This window comes from Mustelus asterias, chromosome 1 (genome assembly GCF_964213995.1).
Source record: "Mustelus asterias chromosome 1, sMusAst1.hap1.1, whole genome shotgun sequence".
Lineage (NCBI taxonomy): Eukaryota > Metazoa > Chordata > Chondrichthyes > Carcharhiniformes > Triakidae > Mustelus > Mustelus asterias.
This window is the reverse complement of record NC_135801.1, coordinates 92,210,467-92,234,065: the sequence shown is the minus strand read 5'-3', so window position 1 is coordinate 92,234,065 and position 23,599 is coordinate 92,210,467. Positions and strand designations below refer to the sequence as shown.

Sequence of the window (23,599 nt, the reverse complement as noted above, 5' to 3'; positions counted from 1 at the left end):
GCAAACAGGAAGAACAAAACTTCATCTTCCGATTAGACAAGTTACAGCCTTCTGGACTAAACGTTAAGTTCAACAACTTTAGCCTTAATCCCCCTTTTTGGTTTTTTGGTTCCCTTAGCTTGCCCCACCACCCCTCACACGGTCATCTGTCCCTTGTTGTTCAGTTCTACTCCCACTGTATTTTTGAGCGCATTGCACAGTTTTACTGGTGCATTTGGTCACTGCCTTTATTCACTCTGACAAGGTGTGCTTGGCCAGTTCCCTGGCAGCAGCAGGCGCATGGCGGTCTGGATCTCCTGGGAGCTGATGGTGCTGTGCTTGTTGTAATGGGCCAGGCAGGAAGCCTCACCTGTGATGCATTCAAAGGTGATGAACAAGATCATGGTATTCATGGCTTTGGAGGAGATGCCGGTGTCGGGATGAATCTGCTTCATCACTTTGTAGATGCAGATGGAGTAACTCTTCTTCCTGGACCTCCTCCTCTTCTTGCCACTCTTTGTTGGCGGTTTCTTCTGGGCTTTCTTGGTGCCCTTCTTGGAAGCTTGTACTTTTTTTTCTTCAGGCATGGTGCATGCAGGCTGCGGACAGAGAATAACCAGAAGTCATCATTATTGAGCAAAAACATATGATTGCAGCTGAGCCTCTTATACAAAGGTGATGAAGTAGCTGATGAGCAGTGCAGTGACATATTCAGCAATAAATTCCCATCCTTATTTTAAGATTCAGGAAAGCTGAAAACAGAATATCACCGAACCCTGAGGGCAGATACTAAGCTTATATGTCTCTTTAGACTGAGAAACGTCCCTCACCAATCTTAAAGCAGTCAAGAGCGAGATTGTTAATGACAGACTAGTCATCCCCTCAACACTTTTACTTGACATTCTGCAGAAAATATATCAAAGTCACTTGGCATTCGGAAATCATGATAAAGTAAAAACAACAAGAAATCCAATAATTAGGAATATGTTCTGATGGTTATATATTTAAAGGAAAACAAACTATTTTAAAATGGGAATGGTAGTAAAGATAGGTTGACTGAGTTATTGGAAGTAGGGTTTTGATATACTGATTAGGCTAGCAACCTGTCTACCTAAGGCAAGTTGGTAACAGTGGAGAGCAGAGTGCCATAAGTTAAAGTAAAGATGGTAAAAGGTCAAAAGAAAGACGGGTGAATTTCACATTTATATTCTAAAAGGGGACCTCACACAATTAACAGTGACTTCTGAGATGTTTAGTCCAGGTAAAGGAAGATAAAAATAAAAAACAGTATATCAGAGGCAAGTTCGCCCTATGCAAGGGAGCACAGCAGCAGGCTGTGTCCATTCCCAACAAGCTGTGTCTGGAGAAAGCTTGTTTGAGAAGCCAGTTGTCTCAATCCTAAATCAGAAACAACCCCAAAGGTTATAGGTACCTATATAAAAGCAAATTACTACGGATGCTGGAATCTGAAACCAAAAGAGTAAATGCTGGAAATTCTCAGCAGATCTGGCAGTATCTGTAAGAAGGGAAAATAGCCTATGTTTCGAGTCGAGATGACGCTTTGTCAAAGCTGACAAAGCCTTGGCAAAGGGTCATTTGGATTTGAAACGTCAGCTCTTTTCTCTCCTGACAGATGCTGCCAGACCTGCTAAGATTTTTCAGCATTTTCTCTTTTGGTTATAGGTAGCTGGTGTGGTAAATATTGTTGGATTTTGTTTATAGATTTAAAACCTATGGGATGTTGTTCAGCTTTGAGATTAGGAAAATAGAGGGATTTGGAACTGGATAAATTTAAAGATACTGTGTATAGCCATTAATGTAGTTATTGATGTAGGGTAAGGTGATATTCTGTTTTCAGCTTTCCTGAGTCTTAAAATAAGGATGGGAATTTATTGCTGAATATGTCACTGGACTGCTCATCAGCTACTTCATCACCTTTGTATAAGAGGCTCAGCTGCAATCATATGTTTTTGCTCAATAATGTAGTTAATGTAGTAAATATGTCAGTTGACTTTCTTGTGTGTTTTACTGTTTAATAAACATTTATTTTGTTTAAAATTGTCACAAATAATTCTGGGACATTGTTCACTGGTCTTCACATCTTTCTTCATGTTATTTTGCAAAATATCCAAATTGCAAAATACAGTTGAGGGCAGGCATTCCAAGTTTCATTTCTGGGATTTGGAATATCCGAGCATTTAACATCAACGGTGACATTAACATTTGGAAATTTTCATAAATGACCGAGATGAGGAAGTGGAGGGATGGGTTGGTAAGTTTGCTGACAATACGAAGGTTGGTGGTGTTGTGGATAGGTTGGAGGGATGTCAGAAGCTGCAGCATGACATAGATAGGATGCAAGACTGGGCGGAGAAGTGGCAAATGGACTTTAACCCGGATAAATGTGTAGTGGTCCATTTTGGCAGGTCATATGGGATGAAGGAGTATAGTATCAAGGGTAAGACTCTTAGCAGTATAGAGGATCAGAAGGACCTTGGGGTCCGGGTCCATAAGACTCTTAAATCGGCCTCGCAGTTAGAGGAGGTGGTTAAGATGGTGTATGGTGTGCTGGCCTTCATCAATCGAGGGATTGAGTTTAGGAGTCGGGAGATAATGATGCAGCTTTATAGGACCCTCGTCAGACCCCACTTGGAGTACTGTGCCCTGTTCTGGTCGCCTCATTACAGGAGGGGTATGGAAATGATTGAAAGGGTGAAGAGAAGATTTACAAGGATGTTGCCTGGATTGGTTGGCATGCCTTATGAGGATAGGTTGAGGGAGCTCAGTCTTTTCTCCTTGGGGAGACGAAGGATGAGAGGTGACCTGATAGAGGTGTACAAGATGTTGAGAGGTATAGAGCGGGTGGATTCTCGGAGGCTTTTTCCCAGGGCTGGAATGGCTGCTACGAGAGAACAAAGGTTTAAGGTGCTGGGGAGTAGGTACAGAGGAGATGTCAGGGGTAAGTTTTTCACTCAGAGGGTGGTGGCTGAGTGGACTCGGCTGCCATCAGTGGTGGGGGAGGCAAACTCGATAGGTCTTTTAAGAGACTTCTGGATGAGTACATGGGACTTAATAGGATTGAGGGTTATAGGTAAGCCTATATATAAGCCTAGGTAGGTAGGGACATGACCGGCGCAACTTGTGGGCCAAAGGGCCTGTTTGTGCTGTATTTTTTCTATGTCTATGTTCTAAATATCGAGATGCTGAGCAAGAATCTGGCAGTCAGTCCAGTGGACAGGCATCAGCCACTCCATTGAACAGATAATCACAAGTTGTCTTATGTGTGTAGCGCAAGTGAAATATTAACAGCAGATTGAATCACTGCTACTCTCCACTTTCCTTTCGAGGCCGTGGCAGCACCTGATAATGGAATCATTTGAGTTTAAAGGCAAAGTTTTCATCATCATCATCATCATTGATTACTACTGCAGATGGTTTGCACAGCACCATGGCAGAGGCAGTCATTACATCACACAGAAGAATCTTTATAACACATGGCATCCCAGACACTGTGATGTCAGACAACAGACCTCAGCTTGTCAATAAGCTCACCGCTAAAGAAATGTGTTGTCACCATTAGAACTATCGATGGGAAGATGGCGGCGATAAAACAAACACTACAACTGAACATCACCTCAGATGATGGTGAGAAAATTAGGAAGCATGAGGAGTAACAAAGAGACAATCAAGCTCATAATTTCAACTTCAGATATAGAGCACTAGACTTAAAAGCGCTAAAACTTGAGAGAGTGTGGATATGAGATCAACTGAAAGAAGGCATTATAATCGAAAGAGCTCCAGAACCAAGATAGAATTGAGATGGAACCAGGGAAATAGCAGAAGGATCCAAAGAGCCTTGATATCATTGGGATGGAAACCAAAGAAGCCTTGGACATTATTTAGATCCAGATGGAGACAAGGAACCAGAAACAAGTCAGATCTCTACAACTACCCAGGTGGAAGACATTCCAATCAAACAAGAGAATGCAGTTCATTCTCAACCTCAAAATGAAATCAGGAGCAGATCAGAGAGATTGGTCACTGTATCTTTCAAATTCTCATATTTGCCCTTCCTTTCCTTTTCACTTTGATCAAGCTTTTGGACATCTAATATCCCCTTATATGGTTTGGAGCCAATTTTCTTTCGACAAGACTGATGTGAAGCACCTTGGGACATGTTACACTGTTAAAGGTGCGCTTTAAATATAAGCTATTAGGTAGAATACCCGAAATGTGAAGGATTTACAGAAGGTTTTCACCTGCTTTCATAGAATCCTTACAGTGCAGAAGGAGGGCATTCAGCCCATCAAACCTGCACCAACAACAATCCCATCCAGGCCCTATCCCTGTAACCCCACATATTTACCCCACTAATCCCTCTAACCTACACATCCTGCGACATTAAGGGGCAATTTACCATGGCCAATCAACCTCTTTGGAGTGTGGGAGGAAACTGGAGGAAACCCACGCAGACACAGGGAGAATGTGCAAACTCCACACAGATAGTGACCCAAGCTGGGAATCGAACCCAGGTCCCTGGAGCTGTGAGGCAGTAGTGCTAACCACTGTGCCACCGTGCCGCCCTGCTCTGTTAGCTATTATTTCTTATGGCTGTCTTTCCAGGTGAATAACTGTCTATAAGCACTGCCCAGCTCAAGGCTGTTTCTACAGTTATTTTTTGCAGCTTAATGGTGTCATATGTAAATTGCTTTGTGTTTCTGTGTGCAAATAATAAAGATACTCAACAGCTTTATTTGGCCTTTCATGAGAATTTATTTCATGCTGTGGTGCCTCTTGTTGTTGTGAAAACCAAACAGTTGCTCGGACTCTGTGTGTGTGGAGAAGTCACATCACAGGAGTACCAAGTGTAACATCCTGCATGTGAACAATGCTCTGCAAACTGGAGGATCAGGACTTGGATGTATTTCAGCAGGAAGCTTTGTGGTGGCTCGATTTTCTGTACTCTGCAATACAACAGAAAAATGCTGCAGGTGTTGCAAATCTGAAATAAAGTCACGGAGGGCGGAATTTTATGACTTCATTGCACCAGTTTTGCAGCGGGAAAATGTCGTAAAATCAGGCATGATGCAACTAGTGGGAATGCCGCTCGTTTTCGCGCCCATTCCCATTTTACTGAGAAACGAAATCAGCATGATTGGGAGCTCGCACAGATTGAATTCTATTTTTGTGCCAACCACAATATCTGGAAGAATTCCCTGAGCTATGGGATCTGCACAGAAGATTTGACCCACAGGCAATATCCAAGTGGCAGTAAATGACATGAACCTTTGCACACAACCTGTTACTCTATAGATTCCCTGAGGCTTAGTCACCTTGTGCTTTGCTTCCATCACCAGGAGCCCTTGCTGAGTGAAGGGAGTGTTTGAGCTCCTCTGGCTCTGGGAAGTGATGGCAAGTGCGTGGTCATGCCCATCTGATCACTCCTGTGCCACTGGATGCTGCCTTCATCTATCGAGAAAGCACACATTAGCTCTGACATTCATGACACTAAATATCTGCAGGCACAGCAAGACCATTGATTTAGAAGGGCTATTGATTCTAAAGGCTGAGTAGATCCACTAACCCCTTGTCAGGCATTACTGCCACACAAACATGCCACTTTGTAGTTGCAGATTTCCCCACCTCAGGGGAACCAACGACACTGAATCCAAATAAATCACCCATACACGCTTCCCAGGGTGTAAAGGTTTCAGAATTAATCAGTCCCCACATGTTTCTTCTCACAATTCCACAATGTTGACCTGCAAGAAGTAGAATGACAGTAAGGTCACTATCATACATATTATTGCGCACAGATTATGCATTGTGCATATTTAGTAATATATGTGTCACTTCCCTAACTACCCTGCAGCTGCTTGCAGCATCCCTTTTTGCCACCTGCAATGAGAAAAAAAATACTCTTTCACCAATTTTATTATGAGTTTATCTTCTCATGTGTACACCAAGTGCTGACCCCAGAACTCATCAGCTGATTTAATCTTAAATGCTGAATTTGTTGCTTTTATTGCCTTTTTTAAAGATTATTCAGTTTATTATCTGTGACTGTAGCAAGTAAAACTCTTCTAGCCCTATTGGCTGAACAAAACCTGGTGCTGTTTAGTCTGGGGTACAGTTTCCATTGTAATCCTTCAACCCCGCCCCCCCCTGCCCTCCCGCCACAGTAACTTCTTTTTTCCGCTCTCAGTAGATCAGTGAACCTGCCCACCAAATTCACCACAAGATTTCTTTGATGCATTTCAAAATGGAATAACCCTGCTTTCTATTTGCTGTCAGGAACTGTTTTGTTCCATTTTGAAGATGGTCATAGTTTTTTAGTTCCGCCATCTTTGCCGATAGCCTATTCGATGATGTATGCCTCTGTGGACTAAGCGGCATAAAGAATCAGGAGGTCGGCTTGAATACTTCAATCTAGGAGCTGTTTGTTGAAGGTGTGCACATTCACAGTCAGGTCTAAGACTGCCCAACATGGTCCACATTATGTGCAGCTAACAGCCCAGGCGTCACCTGACCCGCACTCTTAAACGGGTAGTCTTCACCCTAAATCCCAACATACAATATCTGAGTGGGATCTTCCGGCTGCGCTCGTTCGCCCTGAAACCGGAAAATCCTGCCCGAGGTCAATGGACCTTTCCATGGTCCGCCTCTCGCCCGCTACAATTCTCGTGGTGGGCAGAACAGGAAAATTTGCCCCTAAATGTATGTACATACACCACACGTTCCACAGATTGAACACAATTTTATGGGAACATTGTTGCCTGAGTTTCCTCAATCTCCCCCAAATTTGAAATTATAATCCCGTGTTTGTAAAATGAATGCCTGCCTTTGATGTCACTGAACTTCCTTCTATAGATCCTGTTCCTTCTGGTGCTGCTCCTTTGCCCATGAACAAAGCTGGCAGGTTTTAGACCTAAATATTTATCACTGGTGAACCAGCAGTTCACCCACAAGTGCTAAGACAATGCAGTCAGGACATTGCATTTTCTTTCCATTAGTAACAACCAAATCCTCTTCTCTCCACTGCTGTCTTTTTTTTATTTGTTTGTGGGACAAGGGCATCTCTGGCTGGCCAGCATTTATCGCCCATTCCCTGTTGCCCTTGTTGAGAGTCAACCACATTGGTGTGGTCTGGAGTCACATGTAGGCCAGACCAAGTAAGGACAGCAGATTTCCTTCCCTAAAGAACATTAGTGAACCAGATGTTTTTTTCTGACAATTGACAATGGTTTTATGGTCATCAGTAGATTCTTAATTCCAGATATTTTTTACTGGATTTAAATTCCACCATTTGCCGTGGCAGGTTTCGAACCCGGGTCCCCAGAACATTAGCTGAGTTTCTGGATTAATACTCTAGCGATAATGGCACTAGGCCATTGCCTCCTCTCAAAGGCTATAACTGCTTTCGTCACAGTGATTAAGAGGTGCTAAGAACTTAGTTGGTACCAATTACATTCCTCCATAGTCCATTTTTATTTTGCTGTTAACTTGACTAATGAAAGGAGATAAAGGGCTACAAATTGCATCTCGTTGCTTCTATTTTAGGGGCCTCAATGACAGCTGATTTGATTTGATTTATTATTGTCACATGTCATAGAGTCATGGAGGTTTACAGCATGGAAACAGGTCCTTCAGCCCAACTTGTCCATGCCACCCAGTTTTTATCATTAAGCTAGTCCCAATTGTCCATGTTTGGCCTATATCCCTCTCTACCAATCTTACCCATGTAACTGCCATTCAAATGTATTGGGATACAGTGAAACGTATCTTGCACGCTATACAGACATAACATTACCATTCATAGAGTATATAGGGGGGAAGGAAACTCCAAAATATAGTGTAGTTTAAAAGAGTTGGAGTAGAGTTTTAAAAGCATAGAATGAGAGTAAAAGATAGAATTAGAGGCTATGCTGGGAGCAGCTTGTAAAAAGTGCTCAGGCACAATCTTGAACATGTCTATGAAAGATGTCACCATTATTCAGGCATCTGGAGTGGTGAACTAAATTCAGCGTCAGGCCCCTTGCATATGCTAAAAAGCAAGCAAACTTTTGAGAGCATCTCAGGGAAATTGGGCTGACCTGAGTGGCGCAGAATAGGGACTGAGTTCAGATTTCCAGACAATAGGGGCATGAAAAGTCCAAGTTAGTTTTTAGCATTTGATGTGGAGCCAGGAGGCTGCTCCTCGGCCCATCATGCTGCCAAAGGCTGGGGCTGGTTCGGGCGGTTGTTCCCTTACCTTCTCTTCTCCCATTTTATAATCAGGCCACTGCTGATAGGTGAAGGCCACTTGTTTAAATATTATTAACAAATCCTGAAGATCAATTTTGGGAAAGTAATTTGGGTATTGTGTTCTGCACGTGGTACCCATTTCTATCCTGAAAGCAGGCCAAAGGCATCATTATCCAGTAGAACCTTGGGTTGATTTTGGACTAGGCACAACTTTTAATTATTTACTTCATTAATTGTGTTACTGGAAACAAGTCCAGGAATGGAAGAATTAGTCTCACAATGTTTTGGCACCAGAATGTTTTCTGACACATTCAGCATCATTGCAGTAAGTGTGCATAGACAGCGAGCAAAATGTTTGCTTCGAAAGGTTTATAACAATATCCCATTAAAGATATCCCAGTTTATTGGGGAGTAAATGTGCAAATACACCAGTAAAGCCAGACTTGTGTAATACAGATTTAAGCCTATATGACGAACGACAATTCTCCGCATCTGCGCCAATTTTATAAATTAACAACAATTACATCCTGAAAACACAAACAAGCAGTAATCTACTTTAATTGGCAGTCTTGAATTTTTACATGGGAGAAAATCCTAATTTTTATATTTGTGGGAGGATCTTGTTACATATGACGAGCTGGCAATAGTTGCCAGGTAACAATAAACTTTCAAATACTAAATGATTTTAGTTATGCTGGATGAGAGCTTCAAAGAATTGTTTCAAAGCTATGTGATGTATAGGAAAGGCTCAGGAATTTTCATTAACACAAAACATGAATGGAATGGCTTATCACATTGTCTGTCTCAAAATTGTGATAAATGTACCAGTGAAATGTTAACTGTGCTGTCGTGCTGTGTTTGTTAACTCGGGAAAGTCTGTCACTATGCTTAAAGCTGGCTTTTCATTGAATCCAGATGATGAGGTATGGTGCTGAAAACTACAGGAAAACATTGGGAAATTGAGTTTCCTGAACATTTGAGCCTGCCACGCTGCATCCAGCTTCAGCTCAATCCTACAGTAAATGAATGATTCGTCTCCTTTTACAATCCTCTAATCATGGTAGGACTTTCTGAACATACACTTATTTTCAATATGAGGAGGTAACTGGACATTTATAGATATTAAACTTTAAGCTTCGAAAGGAAATGTTGGATGCCCCTCTCCCCAAGGAAAAAATTCAACTGGCCTTTTTAATTTTTTGGAGAATTCAAAGTGTAACTTCACCCTCTCCACTGAACTTGTGCAGGAAAATGACTTCACAATACAAGTACATCGAGGAGATGTGAATTAGGAACTTAACTGAATATTTTTATTGGTAATAGATAACAATACTCAGTTTTTGTCTGTCCGAACTGTTTTGATTGGTCACTTTAAGAGGTGTGTCTGCTGGTGGGATTATTTGGTGGATGGTGCCTGGCACACTCGGAGGTATGTGGGGCACAGGGAGAACTGGAAGCCGTGACTCATGCAGCTGCCAATGGTTGGTGGCAGTGGGTGAGGGGTTTGGTGGAGAAAAGGAATATTGGAAGGTATGAGGAACCCAAAAACAAAGTTATCCTGGCTGGAAAGATTGTTACGGTGAAGGATGACATGGGATTGATGGGAAGGAGGGGATGACAAAAGCAAGATAGGGATGGCATGAGAGAGGTGGCATAAGAAGGTTGGTTGAGATGTTGGAATTTGTTAACTCAGGGTTTCCCAAACTTTTCCAGCCACAGAACCCCTTCGTGACCTCCCAAATGCATCAGGAAAACCCAAGCATTCTCAGAATGTTGACACTCCTTTTTTGCCATGATATAGGTACAAACACAGAAATCAAAGGTAAATAAGTCACAGTGGCACAGTGGTTAGCACTGCTGCCTCACAGTACCAGGGGCCCTGGTACAATTCCAACCTTGTGTGACTGTGTGGAGTTTGCACGTTCTCCCTGTGTCTACATGGGCTTCCTCTGGGTGCTCAGATTGCCTCCCACAGTCCAAAGATGTGCAGCTTAGATGGATTGGCCACGGTAAATGTGTGAGGATCTGGGGTAGGGCAGAGGGGAGGTCCTGTGTGGAATGCTCTTTCAGGGAGTTGGTGCAGACTCGATGGGCTGAATAAAACCCTTTCTGCACTGTCAGATTCTATGGTTCTAAGTATTTTCCAACACTATCTATTCATTTATTAGGAAATAGGAAGAGGTATGCAGTCACAAATACAATCGCCAGCTACATGATCCCCTCACATTAAGCCCTCGCTAAGTTACCTTCCCATAGTCCTTAACATGAACACCTGAAAGTAGTACTCACATTAGGAGTCGGTAATCTAAAAATGTTCTCTTCTTAAAAAATAATTAAACCTTGCCTTTTGACTTTTTTAATGGGAGGAGTGATGCTGGAAAGTTGATACTCATATCGCACACACACATCTCCCTCTCTCACACATACTCACTCCCTCTTGCTTTTGCTCCGAGGTCTACAGGCCCCACCCGCTCCGAGGCCCGCGCTGGACTACCCTCCATCCGAGGGCAATGCTAGGTACCTCCGCCCCCCACTCTGAGGCTTTTGCTAGTCGGCCCTCCACTCTGATGCTCGACCTGGACACCCACCCATGCTCCAGCATCTGCTCTGAGACCCTCTCTTCCCATCACTCTGCTGTCCATGCTCATCCAATCATCCAATTCTGGAGAAGCCAGTCTTTGATTGAACAAGCAGTTCTGTTGCATTTTTCTAATTTTCAAATGTGCCTGTCTTGCCATGATCCCCCTGGGTTCCGTGGACCCCAGTTAGGGAACTCCTGGGCTAACTGGAAAAATGGTGAGCACAATTATTTGTTACGATATCTCGGGTTCATGAATTTTACTCTGACAGGGCAGGTGTGGGATGGACGGAGGTCTGTTTCTTCCCCAGAAGCAAATTTAAGGTGGCCACTGGGGCTTCCCAGTGCTGAAGCAAGTCTTTAAAAGTCTTGGTTCTCTGTGACTTGGTCTCGGTTGTCTTGGTAACTTGTGGGCCCTCTAGCACTTACATCCACTCACGACCCCATCCATTCCCCAAGCCCTATCCTTGCCAATTCATAACTCCCAGCCAGTCCCTATGGCCCCTTATAGTCTCCATGCCAACATGTCAGCTTAATAAAACCCATGCCCAACTCACCAGGTTTTGTCCTTACACCCTTCATGTCAGCTCACCCAATATCCACCATGGGCAGACCTCAGGAGCCTAGTCGAGATAATAGCTTTCACTATAATGAAAATTCATTCTAACTTATGAAAGCCCAATCAAACCTTTAGCTGCCCCATAAGTATTTAATCCTTTATCAAAAGTTTTTAGAAGTTTTTATGTTTATTTATTCAACACAAGTAGGCTTACATTAACACTGCAATTAAGTTACTGCGAAAATTCCCTGGTAGCCACACTCCGGTGCCTGTTTGGGTACACTGATGGAGAATTTAGCATGGCCAATGCACCTAAACAGCATGTCTTTTGAACTGTGGGAGGAAACCCACGCAGATGCAGGGAGAACATGCAGACTCTGCACAGACAGTGACCCAAGCCAGAAATTGAATCTGGGTCCCTGGTGCAATGAGGTAGCAGTGCTAGCCACTATGCCACCATGCCACAAAATAGACTTGTATTCATAAGCCCGCATCAACAAGTGGCATGCTCTGTAGATAAAGGAGAGCCCACAGATGCATTGTACTTGAATTTCCAGAATGCATTTGATAAGGTGCCACAACGAATAGTATTATGGAAAATAAAAGCTCATGGTTTAGGCTATAACATATTAGCATGTATAGAAAATTGGCTGGCTGACAATAAACAGAGAGTTTGCATAAATGGGTCTCTGTCTGCCCAATGTGAAGAATGGAGTCCCGCAGAGATCTGAGCTGGGGCCTCAACCTTTTACAATTTATATCAATGACGTAAATGAGGGGAACAAAGGCATAGTAGATAAATTTACATTTGACAAAAGTTAGGTATGTTGATAACATGCAGATATCATAAGGAGGTTGCAAATGGATATAGATAGGTTGAGTGAGTGGGTAACAATGTATCAGATGGTGTATAATGTGGACAAATGTGAAGCCGTTCACTTTGGCAAGAAGAATAAAAAACAGAGTATTACTTAAAAGGAGAAACATGGCAGAATTCCAAGGTGCAGAGGGATCTAGGTGTTTTAGTGCAAGAGTGACAAAAAGTTAGTATGCAGCTACAGCAAGTAGTTAAGAAGGTGAATGGAATGTAATCCTTCATTAAGCGAGGAAATGAACATAAAAGTAAAGATATTACGCATCAATTATACAGGGGATTGGTGAGACCACATCTTGAATATTGTGAGCATCTTTGGTCCTCCTTATTTAAGGAAGGCTACAAATGCATTGGAGATAGTTCAAAAGAGGTTTACTAGATTTTTAGCTGGATTGAGTGGGTTGTCGTTTGAGGAAAGGTTGGACAGACTGGACTTGTTTCCACTGGAGCTAAGAAGAGTGAGGAATGACTTGATTGAAGTACATAAGATTCTGAATGGTATTGACAAGTTGGATGTGGAAAATATGTTTTCTCTTGTGGGTGAGTCCAGAGCTAGGGGGCACTGTTTTAAAATTTGGGGTCACCGTTTTAGGGCAATGATGAGGAAAATTATTTTCTCGCAGAGGGCTGTCCGACTTTGGAATTGTCTGCCTCAGAAGGCAATGGAGGTGGGTGGGGGTCATTGAATATTTTTAAGGCAGAGGTAGATAAGATTCTTGCTGGACAAGGGAAACCAAGGTTATCAGATTATTGAAGTACAAACAGCCATGATCTTATTGAATGGTAAGGCAGGCTCAAGGGGTCTACTTTTGCTCTTATTTTGTATGTTTGCATGCATCTTCATAAAACAGCTGATTTATCAAAACTTCTTTGAGCTATCAGTAAAACTGTGAACCTACAACCCCTTACTGTGATAACTGTAGGTTGTGGAAAGCAACCATTAGTAATGACATGATGATAACCCTTGGGATAATGTCAATAAACAGCTATTGTAATTGATAAAACTTTTTTTTTCAACTTTCACTGATACAGGCAAACTATTTTTTTTACGTTTTTAATGGGCTGAGGATTTAAATAACTTTACTGCTTGAGTAGGTGGAGCAGACTCGATGGGCCGAGCGGCCTAATTGTCCTCCTATGTCTTATGGTGTCTTATGGTCCTGAGTATTTTTCAACTTTCACTGATTAAGGCAGGCAGTTTTTAAATTTTTTTTCAATGGTTGGGAATTTAATTAACTTCACAGCTTGACAGTTCTACATATCTTATCTGTGCTTCATGAGCATTTGTTTTTCCATAATTTTGTGACCACCACACAGTGGGCTAAGGCCTTTGCATGAGTGAAAATGGGATCCATTTGAACTCAGCATTGAGTTCAAATGGCTCTCCTGAGTTTGGGTTTCCTGCTAGTGTGAGTCATACCCCATCATTTTCCCTTCCGGCAAAAATTGAATCTGTCAGAAGCTGGAGAGGAACCTCCTGATCAGGGTCCCATCTGCCATTTTTAAAGATCCACAGACCTCGGTGAAAATCCTGCCCCAAATGTTTATTCCTCAAATAATGTAAACCTGCATTTTCAACTTGGGAGAAAACAGTTCCCGGACTTTCATATTCAAGACTTTAAAAAAGTCAAAGCCAGACTTTTTACAAAATTTGCACTTGTGTTCCTTGGCCTATTTTTAGACATGGTCAGTTTTATGTAGTTTTTAATCACTGTAGCTGCTCTAAATTCAAATATATATTGTTTAATCATTATATAGGTCATAAGAAATTGTGTTAGTGTACAAAATGACACGTATTCAGGAAAATATTTGCTTAACACTTGAGATTCTCATCCAGTTGAACCTGTTCCAATACCACTATCAAAAAAATAATAGAAAGCCTTTCACATTTGATGTCATTCTGGTAGTTTGATCATCTGAACCTAGCTGAAGATAAGCTGAAATACCATTGCACTCAACATCACAGGCCCACTCAAAATGTGAGGTAACCTTGTCATTCGAATTTTTGTAATGTTATCAGGTGACCAACTTGGAATCAAGCAGCTACAAGGCATAGAGCAGGCATGTTTGTAGAAGTGATATTCTGCTTATCCAGTTACTTGCAAATTGATTTGTGACTAACAATAAACTAAAGGTTCCATTATTTTCAGCTAAAGGCTCTCACCGTTCAGGTTTAGAAAAAGACTAGAATCACCTAAGCTCACAGAGATGGAATGCACATTTGAAATAAAGGAAAACAGCAATTATATGGTGCCCAAACTTTAAAAAATTCCTCTGAGAATCTCAGCTGTATGCACAACCTTAAAAAAAAAATCACAGGCCTGATTTTGTGGTGTCAGAGAGAGAGCGTGGCAGTCCTCATCTTGTGTAAAATCACTCAGGAAGATGCCAGGGAGTCCCAATGTCATCTCACCATCGCAATATTATGGTCGGCAGGCGCACACAGGTATCAGAAGTGTGTCTGCTGACAATTAAAAGGGGCAATTTGACTCATTAAAAAGACAATTTGTTGGGGATGTACGTGATTTATGCAAGACGCACAGGCCACTTGGCCAAGTGGCCATCATGTTTTCATTTCCAATTTGATTCAGAGTGGGATAAAAGATGACCAGGATCTTGGCAAGCTGAGTAGGTAGGATAATGCACAACTGTCTCAGTGAGGCATTGTGATTGGATGAGAAATGGGGGCTTTTGGTTTGAATACCTCATTCATAATGCCATTAGGCTACATCTCTTATTTATTTCCCCATCTCTTCCCAGGCCTCTGGATTCTTATCTTTCTCCATGACCTGGTGAACCTTGCTCCGTGCTCACATTTCATGCCAAAGGGCTTCACCTTAAATTTGGGGAGGTTCAGGAGATTGGGCAGCCTACCCCCGTCTGTGCGCGCTCCTGCGCATCATGGCTTCTCTTCTCCTGCATGCACACAAGTGTTTTCATCAGTCCACCTCCACCTGCCATACTTACCAGCCTCGCAACCCTCCCCTTGTCCCCCACCATTGCCAACGGAGTCCCATGTTGAAGTACCCATAAGATTGTCACACCTCACCCTTGCACACACCAAGGCCAAGTGGGCACATTTCTCAGCCTTGGATGGCACAGGGATATATGCCATCTGGCAATCTGCATCTTACAACCTTTAGCATCACAAAGTCTGGCCACTCTCCAAGAAATCTATATAGCCCCATGCCAATTTGGTACTTACCTTCAGAAGGTCATAGAGCATTTTCTGGCACTGGACCCATGTGTGGCGCACAACATCATGCCCGCTCACCTGGGCAGCCATGTCCATCCACGCCTTCTTGGTTTGGGTGAGGTGCCCTCCTCTTGCCATACTTTGGGTTTAAGATCTCCCGCAGGACACTCATTGCCTCCACACAGCACTCAGAGACTCGTCAGAGAAGCAAGGGTCAAGAGTTCCCACAGGCAGTGCCCTCTCACCTGGGATCCTGAGGCTGTAACTGCTGCCAATCATTATTCCTTAAAGTCACAGAGCTCCCTGAGACATCTCAGCAACTCATGGCAGACCTCAAGGAGCTCCCTATGCAATTTTTAACCACCCCCCCCGGAGCCTCATTGGTTTCGAAAAGCCCCCCGCAGGCATCGCTGAACCGCTTTCAGGGCATGTTTCCAGCCCGGTCATTCATTGGCCAGCCAGCATTAAATTGGGTTTGGCTTATGATTGCAGGCAGGAGCGGACGCACACTGACTAAACAATTCAGACCATGGCCTACAAATAGCTGGATTGCACCTTGCTCACTGCTCCTACTTAAATGTACCTATTTTGTAAAGAAATATTCTCATCCGCAAGATTCTGGAAGGATTAATGACAGTGCTGAAATGTTGTTTGACGCCAATCCAATAATAACCTCTGTGACATTATGTGAGACAATCACCCTTTATTCAGGTTGTTTTACATGAAGATAAATGATGAACATTTTTGTATTTATTCTTGAGATTTGGGTGGGACTGGCAGTATTTATTACTCGTTCCTATTTGCCCTGAGGGCATCTAAGAACCAACCGCATAGCATTGTAAGTAGGCCAGACTTGTGGGGTGGCAAGTTCATTCCTTGAATAGCATTCGCGAACTAGTTTTCTTTTTGTGACAAAAGCAAAATCATGGAGTGGTTACGGCGCGGAAGGAGATGATATGGTCTGTAGCGTAAATGTTGGGCCTCTGCAAGAGCAACTTTGCTGATTTGACTACCCTGTCCTTTCCCATAGCCCTGTTTTTTTTTCCTCTTAGGTGCTTGCTCAATTCCCTTTTGAAGGCCATAACGGAATCTGCATCCATCACAGTCTCCGGCAGTACATTCCATATCCTCACCACTCATTGTGTAAGAAAAATTCCTTTGTATGTTTTTGTTTCTCCTTTTGCCAACTACCTTAAACCAGTGTCCTCTGGTTTTGATCCTTCCTCCAGTGGGAACCGTTTCTCCCTCTCTAACCTGTTTTGAACACACTGATCAGATCTTCTCTCAATCATTTTTCACCTCTTCACAACTTCACCTCCTGCAATCTATCCATGTAACTGAAGTCTCTCATCCATAGAACCATAGAATCCCGACAGTGCAGAAGGAGGCCATTCGACCCATCGAGTCTGCACCAACTCTCCAAAAGAGCATCTTACCCAGCCCTCTATCCACACCCTATCTCTATAACCCCACAGATTTATCATGGCTAATCCACTAACCTGCACATCTTTGGAGCCATTTCTGGAACCATTCTCATAAATCTTTTCTGTACCTTATCTAAAACCTTCATATTCTTTCTAAAGTGTGTTACCCAGAATTGTGCACAATACTCCAGTTGAAGCCAAACCAGAGTTTTAAAAAGCTTCATCAGATCTTTCTTGCTTTTGCATTCTATACTGCTACTTTATAAACAGTAAATCATTTTAACCACTTTCTCAACCTCCCCTGTCACCTTCAAAAATTTGTACACATTTGTTATCAGGTCTCCCTGCGCCTGCGCCCACTTCATAATTTGACCCCTTTTATTTTATGTTGCATCCCTTCATTCTTCATATCAAAATCTACCACTTCACATTTCTCTGCGTCAAATGTCACCTGTCATGTGTCTGCCAATTCCACCAGCCTGTCTACGTCCCTTTGCAATCCATCACTCCCCTCTTCACAGTTCACAATACTTTAAGTTTTGTGTCATCTGCAATTTTTGAAATTGTGTGCTGTACATTCAAGCCTTGACATTAATGTCGATCAAGAAAAGCAATGAATCTAATACCGACCCTGGGGAATCCCACTCAGTCTTCCTGTCTGAAAATCAACTGTTCAGCACTACAGTTTCCTGCCACTCAGCCGGTTTTGTTTCCATGCTGCTACTGTCTCTTTCATTCCATGGGCTTCAGCTTCGCTGACAATCCTATTATGTGGCATTTTATCAAATGCCTTTTGGAAATCCTTGCACACCACATCAACCACATTACTGTCAGGACTAGACAGGGTATATGCAGGAAGGATGTTCTCGATGGTGGGGGTGTCCAGAACCAGGGGTCACAGTCTGAGGATACATGGTGGACCATTTAGGACTGAGATGAGAGACATTTCTTCACCCAAAGAGTGGTGAGCTTGTGGAATTCATTACCATAGGAATGACAAAACATTGAATGTATTCAAGAGGCGGCTGGATATAACACTTGGGGCAAATGGGATCCAAGGTAATGGGGAGAAAACAAGATCAGGCTATTGAATTGGACGATCAGCCATGATTGTGATGAATTGCGGGGCAGGCTTGAAGGGCTGAATGGCCTCCTCCTGCTCCTATCTTCTACGTTTCTATGTATCAACCCTCTGTGTTACCTCATCAAAATATCCATTGTATTAGTTAAAAACAATCTGTCTTTAATAAATCCATGCTGGGTTTCCTTGTCTAAGTGACTATTAATTTTGTCCGGATTATCGTTTCTTGACAACAGTACAGGTTTGATTCCGATGGTGGCTGAGGCGGACTTGGGACCTACTTCCTTGCCCTGTCCATGAGAGTGAATGGCAATGGCAAACCACCAAAGATGTGGAGATGCCGGTGTTGGACTGGGGTAAACACAGTAAGAAGTCTAACAACACCAGGTTAAAGTCCAACAGGTTTATTTGGTAGCAACATTTATTTGGTAGTCTTTGCTACCAAATAAACCTGTTGGACTTTAACCTGGTGTTGTTAGACTTCTTACTGTGAAACCACCAAAGAAACAGCTTAGGATGAAACATCAGTAGACAATGAGGCAAGGACCTGCCTTTGGGCAGAGCACACATACAATATTGAATATTAGTTCTAAAAGCTTTCCCACCACTGATGTTAAACTGACTGGCCTATAGTTACTGAGTTTGTCCTTATACCCTTTTTTGAACAAGGGTACAGCATTTTTGATTCTCCAACTCTCTAGCACCACCTCCATATCTAAGGAGGATGGAATATTATGGTCAGTACCTCCACAATTTCCATCCTTACTTACTGTAGCAGCCACAATTATTTTTCAAGTGCAAACCAACTTCATTCAATTTAAATCTAAACATTGCATGTTGTGATTTGAATTCATCAACACTGCCAGACCAATATCATGCCGATTAGGCTTCTGCCCTAAATATCCCAATCCATTATTTCATAAATTAATACTTATCCATTCATTCATCAGACTTCGGAAATGAACATGGTGCCATACCAGTAAGGATGAACATCTCTAGATAGTAGCTGCAGAGTAGTATTAAGTGCTGATCAACTAACCAATGGAATCTCAATTTTTCTAATCCCTTCATCCCATTCTCTCATGATGTCCACCCTGCAATATCCCATTCCCTCTTAGCCTCTGCAATGTCCCCTCATGATGAGGTCTACTCAGGGTTGCGGGTTTCTGCATGGATCTTCACATAACTGTAAAGGCAGATTCTCAACCCATGGATCTTTGGACACGTGGAGTATCCAACAAGGATCCAGAGCGCATATTTGTTTCCTTTTCTTTCCTTCTCTGTCACTGCTCCACCTCATCGTTAGGACGTATGGACTCAGGGGGTGATGCAGTTTGACGGACATTTTTTATCACCATTCTGAAGAATTGGTAGCAAGCACCTCCTAGTCATCTCCCATATGCTAAGCTGATCTTTCTCCACACCCTAGCGATGGCTGTAACACTATGGGGGGAATTTTACCATTTTTCAGTCTGAGTGCTGAATCTGGGCGTCAAATAGATCCGCACCTGGAATCCTCTTTCCAGCGCGCCCATATGCGTTTTGCCGGCTCCGGCCTGATCCGCGCTGTGGGCGGGGCTTAGCGCTGGCGGACCGATCGGAGCTCTGAACTGCACATGCGCAGTTCGAAAAAAATCTGACAGCGCGCCTGGGCGCGAAAGAAAAAGCAGAAAGCGGAGAGAGCGGCTTTCTGACGTTCATCCTCTGGTCGGGGGTGGGGGGGGGTGGCGGAGGAGGTGGGTGGGTGGGAGGGGAGGGGGTGTGAGCGATCATCCCCTGGGGGGGGGGGGGGGAGAGGGGGGGTGACGTATCATCCTCTGGTCGGGGGGGTTCCGCTGCCTGTCTGCGACCGATCCCTCCTGGCACCATCACTGGTACACTACCAGCCACAGATTACTCTTCCCTGCAGGTGGGAGAGAGCGGGAGAGATGGCTGTGGCTGGTAGTGTACCAGTGATGGTGCCAGGAGGGATCGGCCACAGACAGGCAGCAGAACCCCCCCCGACCAGAGGATGAGACGTCACACCCCCTCTCCTCCCCCTCCCCCGGGGATGATTGGTCACACCCCGTCCCCTCCCACCCCCCCCCCCCCCCCAGAGGATGAGACATTACACCCCCTCTCCTCCTCCCACCCCCCCAGGGGATGAGACGTCACACCCCCTCTCCTCCTCCCGCCCCGACCAGAGGATGACCTGGGTCACAGAGCCGTTGCAGTCTCTGACCCCGCTCTTCGGAGGCTGCAGCGGCAACTTCAGACTTTTATTTGGCAGGTCGGTAACAGCGCGGATGCGGGTCAGGCCAGAAGACGGTAAAGTGGGATTTGGCCGTAGAATTGGGTGCGCGGTTCATTAAGTCAATTTAAATGCATGCAAATGCATTTAAATCGTCGGGCCGCCCGATTCGCGCGTGCGCCGGACCCGTGCCCGAACCAGGTGTCGGTAAAGGCACGATCTGCTCGGATTCGGATGCAGATCGTGTTAAAGGCCGACGCCCAACTTACCATGGGCGCGAGGTTTTGGTAAATTCAGGCCCTATATTCTGCACCCTCCTCTTTCCTTCCCCCCTATGTACTCTATGAATGATATGCTTTGTCTGTATTGCGAGCAAGAAACAATACATTTCACTGTATCCCAATACAGGTGAAAATAATAAATCCAATCAAATCATAATCAAAATCAAATCAATGCTGCTGCAAGGAAAGCTTCAGAGTGCTTTTGCAGCCATCTCTTTGTCCTCCCTGGAACACTGGCCATTGGAGAGTTGAGACACAGGACCTTTTTGGGGAGATGTTTTTCAACTGACAGTGAAGCCCACATCCTTTGGGATCAAAATTTTTTTTTCTTGTCTTGCTTCTGCTCTGCCTCCATTGTAATAACATACATGGAAATGGCCACAGTGACCCCCATGGTAAGGGCTCCATAACTATGGAGCCAAGACTATACCAAACAGCCATGATCTCATTAAATGCTGAAATAGACCCGGGAGTCTGAATGGCCTACTCTTGTTAAGAATGTAAGAAGATAAAGATCAGGACCAGGAATAGACCTTATGCCCCATCAAGCCTGTACACAATCAACGTTAGTCAGCTCTCCCCTCACATCTGTGGAATTAGCTTTGTTTAACGTTCTTGTTTGGGACTGGGGTATGTCACTTTTAAACTTCATGAGGAATTTAATTGTATTACCGTCATTTTTATCGCAGCGAATCTTTCACTTTGAGATTACTGCCTCATTGCACAACACTCGATCTGAGATAGCTTTATCTCCTGTAGCTTTCGCAACATATTGTTGCAGGAAATTGTTACGCAAACTGTCTACAAGCTCACCTCCCAGACCACCCCATTGCCAATTTGTTAGGTCCAGTGAGGATTGCATTGTCTTTGCCCCACAGAGGGTGGCTGTTTGGAAGAGCACAAACATCCACAAGTTACACTTATATGCACAGCACCTACCCTGCCATGTCTGCCTAGCCTTATTTATTTATCTGAATACTTTGCTAAATTGTAACTAGTTAGCTAATGTAACAGCAAGCTATCGCCTCTTCAACTGGAGACAAAGAACACTCTCCAGCGACTGGGGGTAAAACTATGCTAGAAATCAACACCTCCTTTCCCCTTAGCACTGAATTCCTCTGGACACTTAGATCATGATGCATTCTGTGCAATAGCAAACACTGTCTATTCTTCTGTGAAAGTCGTGTGGGAATAACCGACCCTCGTGTTTGAAAGACAGCTAGCAGAATCCTTTCTTAGTAATACAGCTGAGAAAAGATTTTTTAAATTGCTTTACTCTTAAGCGAGTATTTCAGACAAAGACTGTGGAAGACTGTCCAAGACTCTGAATGTAACCACCTCCTGCTTTGACAAGTGGTGCAGGTACTGTCCTGTTCCTTTCCACAGATTTAGCTGAAATCAGATACAACCCTGTTGTAAATGGGGGAGTTTCCAGGACAGGAACTTCGGTCTCATTATCCTGTAATTTTCTAGGTACAATGGACTAGGTAAAGTCAGGCATGAAGCGGGTAGCGTGATCCGCGCCCGCTTCCACACCAGTTCCCTCTTTACTAAGGCATGAAAATGGCCACGATTGGGACCGCGTCCGAAATGGGCGCAACGGCCATTTAAATGCATTTGCATGCATTTAAATTGATTTAATAGACTGCACGCCCAACCTTACCGGCACTTACCTCTTTACCACTGTGTTTACCCATCCAGAATTGGCACGAAACAGACATGCTCCACAAAAGTCCGATTTGGGCACGCCAGTTAGTGAGGAGGTAAGTGCCGAGCATCCGATGGTGCACTGCTTGAGATCGGTTGGGGGGGTGGGGGGGGGAGGGCGGATAGATGGGGTCCGCTGCCACTCTGCCTGTGATCAGTGAGGGGGCAGGGGGGTCCGCTGCCACTCTGCCTGTGGTCAGTGGAGGGCGAAGAGGGGGTCCGTTGCCACTTTGCCTGAGATCAGTGAGGGAGAAGGGAGGGAGGAGCCCACGATCGGTCTGGCTGGTGGAGGGGGTGGGGGGATAAGGGGATCAGTAATGATGTGGGGGTAGGGCAATGTTTGTGGGTGCTAGGGGGAGGCATTATCTGGCCCGGGAGGGATGTGGCAGGGGAACCGCATTCTATCTTTTTTTTTCCACACATGTGCAGTTGGAGGCGCCGATCGGAGCTGCAGGAGTTTGGGCGTGTTAAGCCCCGCCCACAGGTTTCTGCAGCGCGATTCGGAATTGCTGATATTTTTTTAGCCAGGGTGTGTATGAGAGAGCGGAAGAACGGGTCTAAAAGTCAGATCTGAAACACTCACAGTTTCAAGTCCACCCAGCACTTAGAATCAAAATGGGTCCTTTGTCTCCTTACTTAAGGAGGGATGTATTTGCATTAGAAGCAGTTCAGAGAAGGATCACTAGGCTAAATCTTGGGATGAAGGGATTGCCTTATGAAGAAATAAATTTTCAATTTATTGGCACGGTAGCACGGTAGCACAGTGGTTAGCACTGCTGCTTCACAGCTCCAGGGACCTGGGTTCGATTCCCGGCTTGGGTCACTGCCTGTGTGGAGTTTGCACATTCTCCTCGTGTCTGCGTGGGTTTCTGCCGGGTGCTCTGGTTTCCTCCCACAGTCCAAAGATGTGCGGGTTAGGTTGATTGGCTATGCTAAAATTGCCCCTTAGTGTCCTGGGATACGTAGATTAGAGGGATTAGCGGGTAAAATATGTCAGGATATGGGGGTAGAGCCTGGGTGGGATTGTGGTCGGTGCAGACTCGATGGGCCAAATGGCCTCTTTCTGTACTGTAGGGTTTCTATGATTTCAAATCCTCTTTTGCCACAGGTGAGGTGCCAGAGGACTAGGCGACTGCCAACATTGTCCCACTACTAAAGAAGGGAAGTAGGGATAGACCAAGAAATTATAAAAAGTCAGTCAAACCTCGATGTGAAGTTACTAGCAAGAATTTTGAGGGAACAGAATATAGCTGCACGTGCATACACATGGATTAATCAGGGATAGTCAGTATGGGTTTGTTGAGGGAAGATCCTTTAACAAACCCATACTGACTATCCCTGATCAATCCACGTCTCAAGAAAGTAAGGGCCCATGGGATCCAAGGCAATGTGGCACATTGGATCCAAACTTGGCTGAGAAGCAGGAAACAGAAGGTGATAAGAACA

The 23,599-nt window shown here is 44.1% G+C and overlaps 1 protein-coding gene across 1 annotated transcript in view; it reads right to left on the bottom strand.

Annotated features, from left to right (window-relative positions):
- Positions 1-227: 227 nt before the first annotated feature.
- Positions 228-23,599, bottom strand: part of LOC144496992 (histone H2B 1.2-like) — a 34,785-nt gene continuing 11,413 nt past the window's right edge. Inside the window, exon 2 of the mRNA XM_078217708.1 lies at positions 228-578. Coding sequence (XP_078073834.1) covers positions 228-566 — 339 coding nt within the window. The 5' untranslated portion in view covers positions 567-578. The remainder of the gene's footprint in view (positions 579-23,599) is intronic.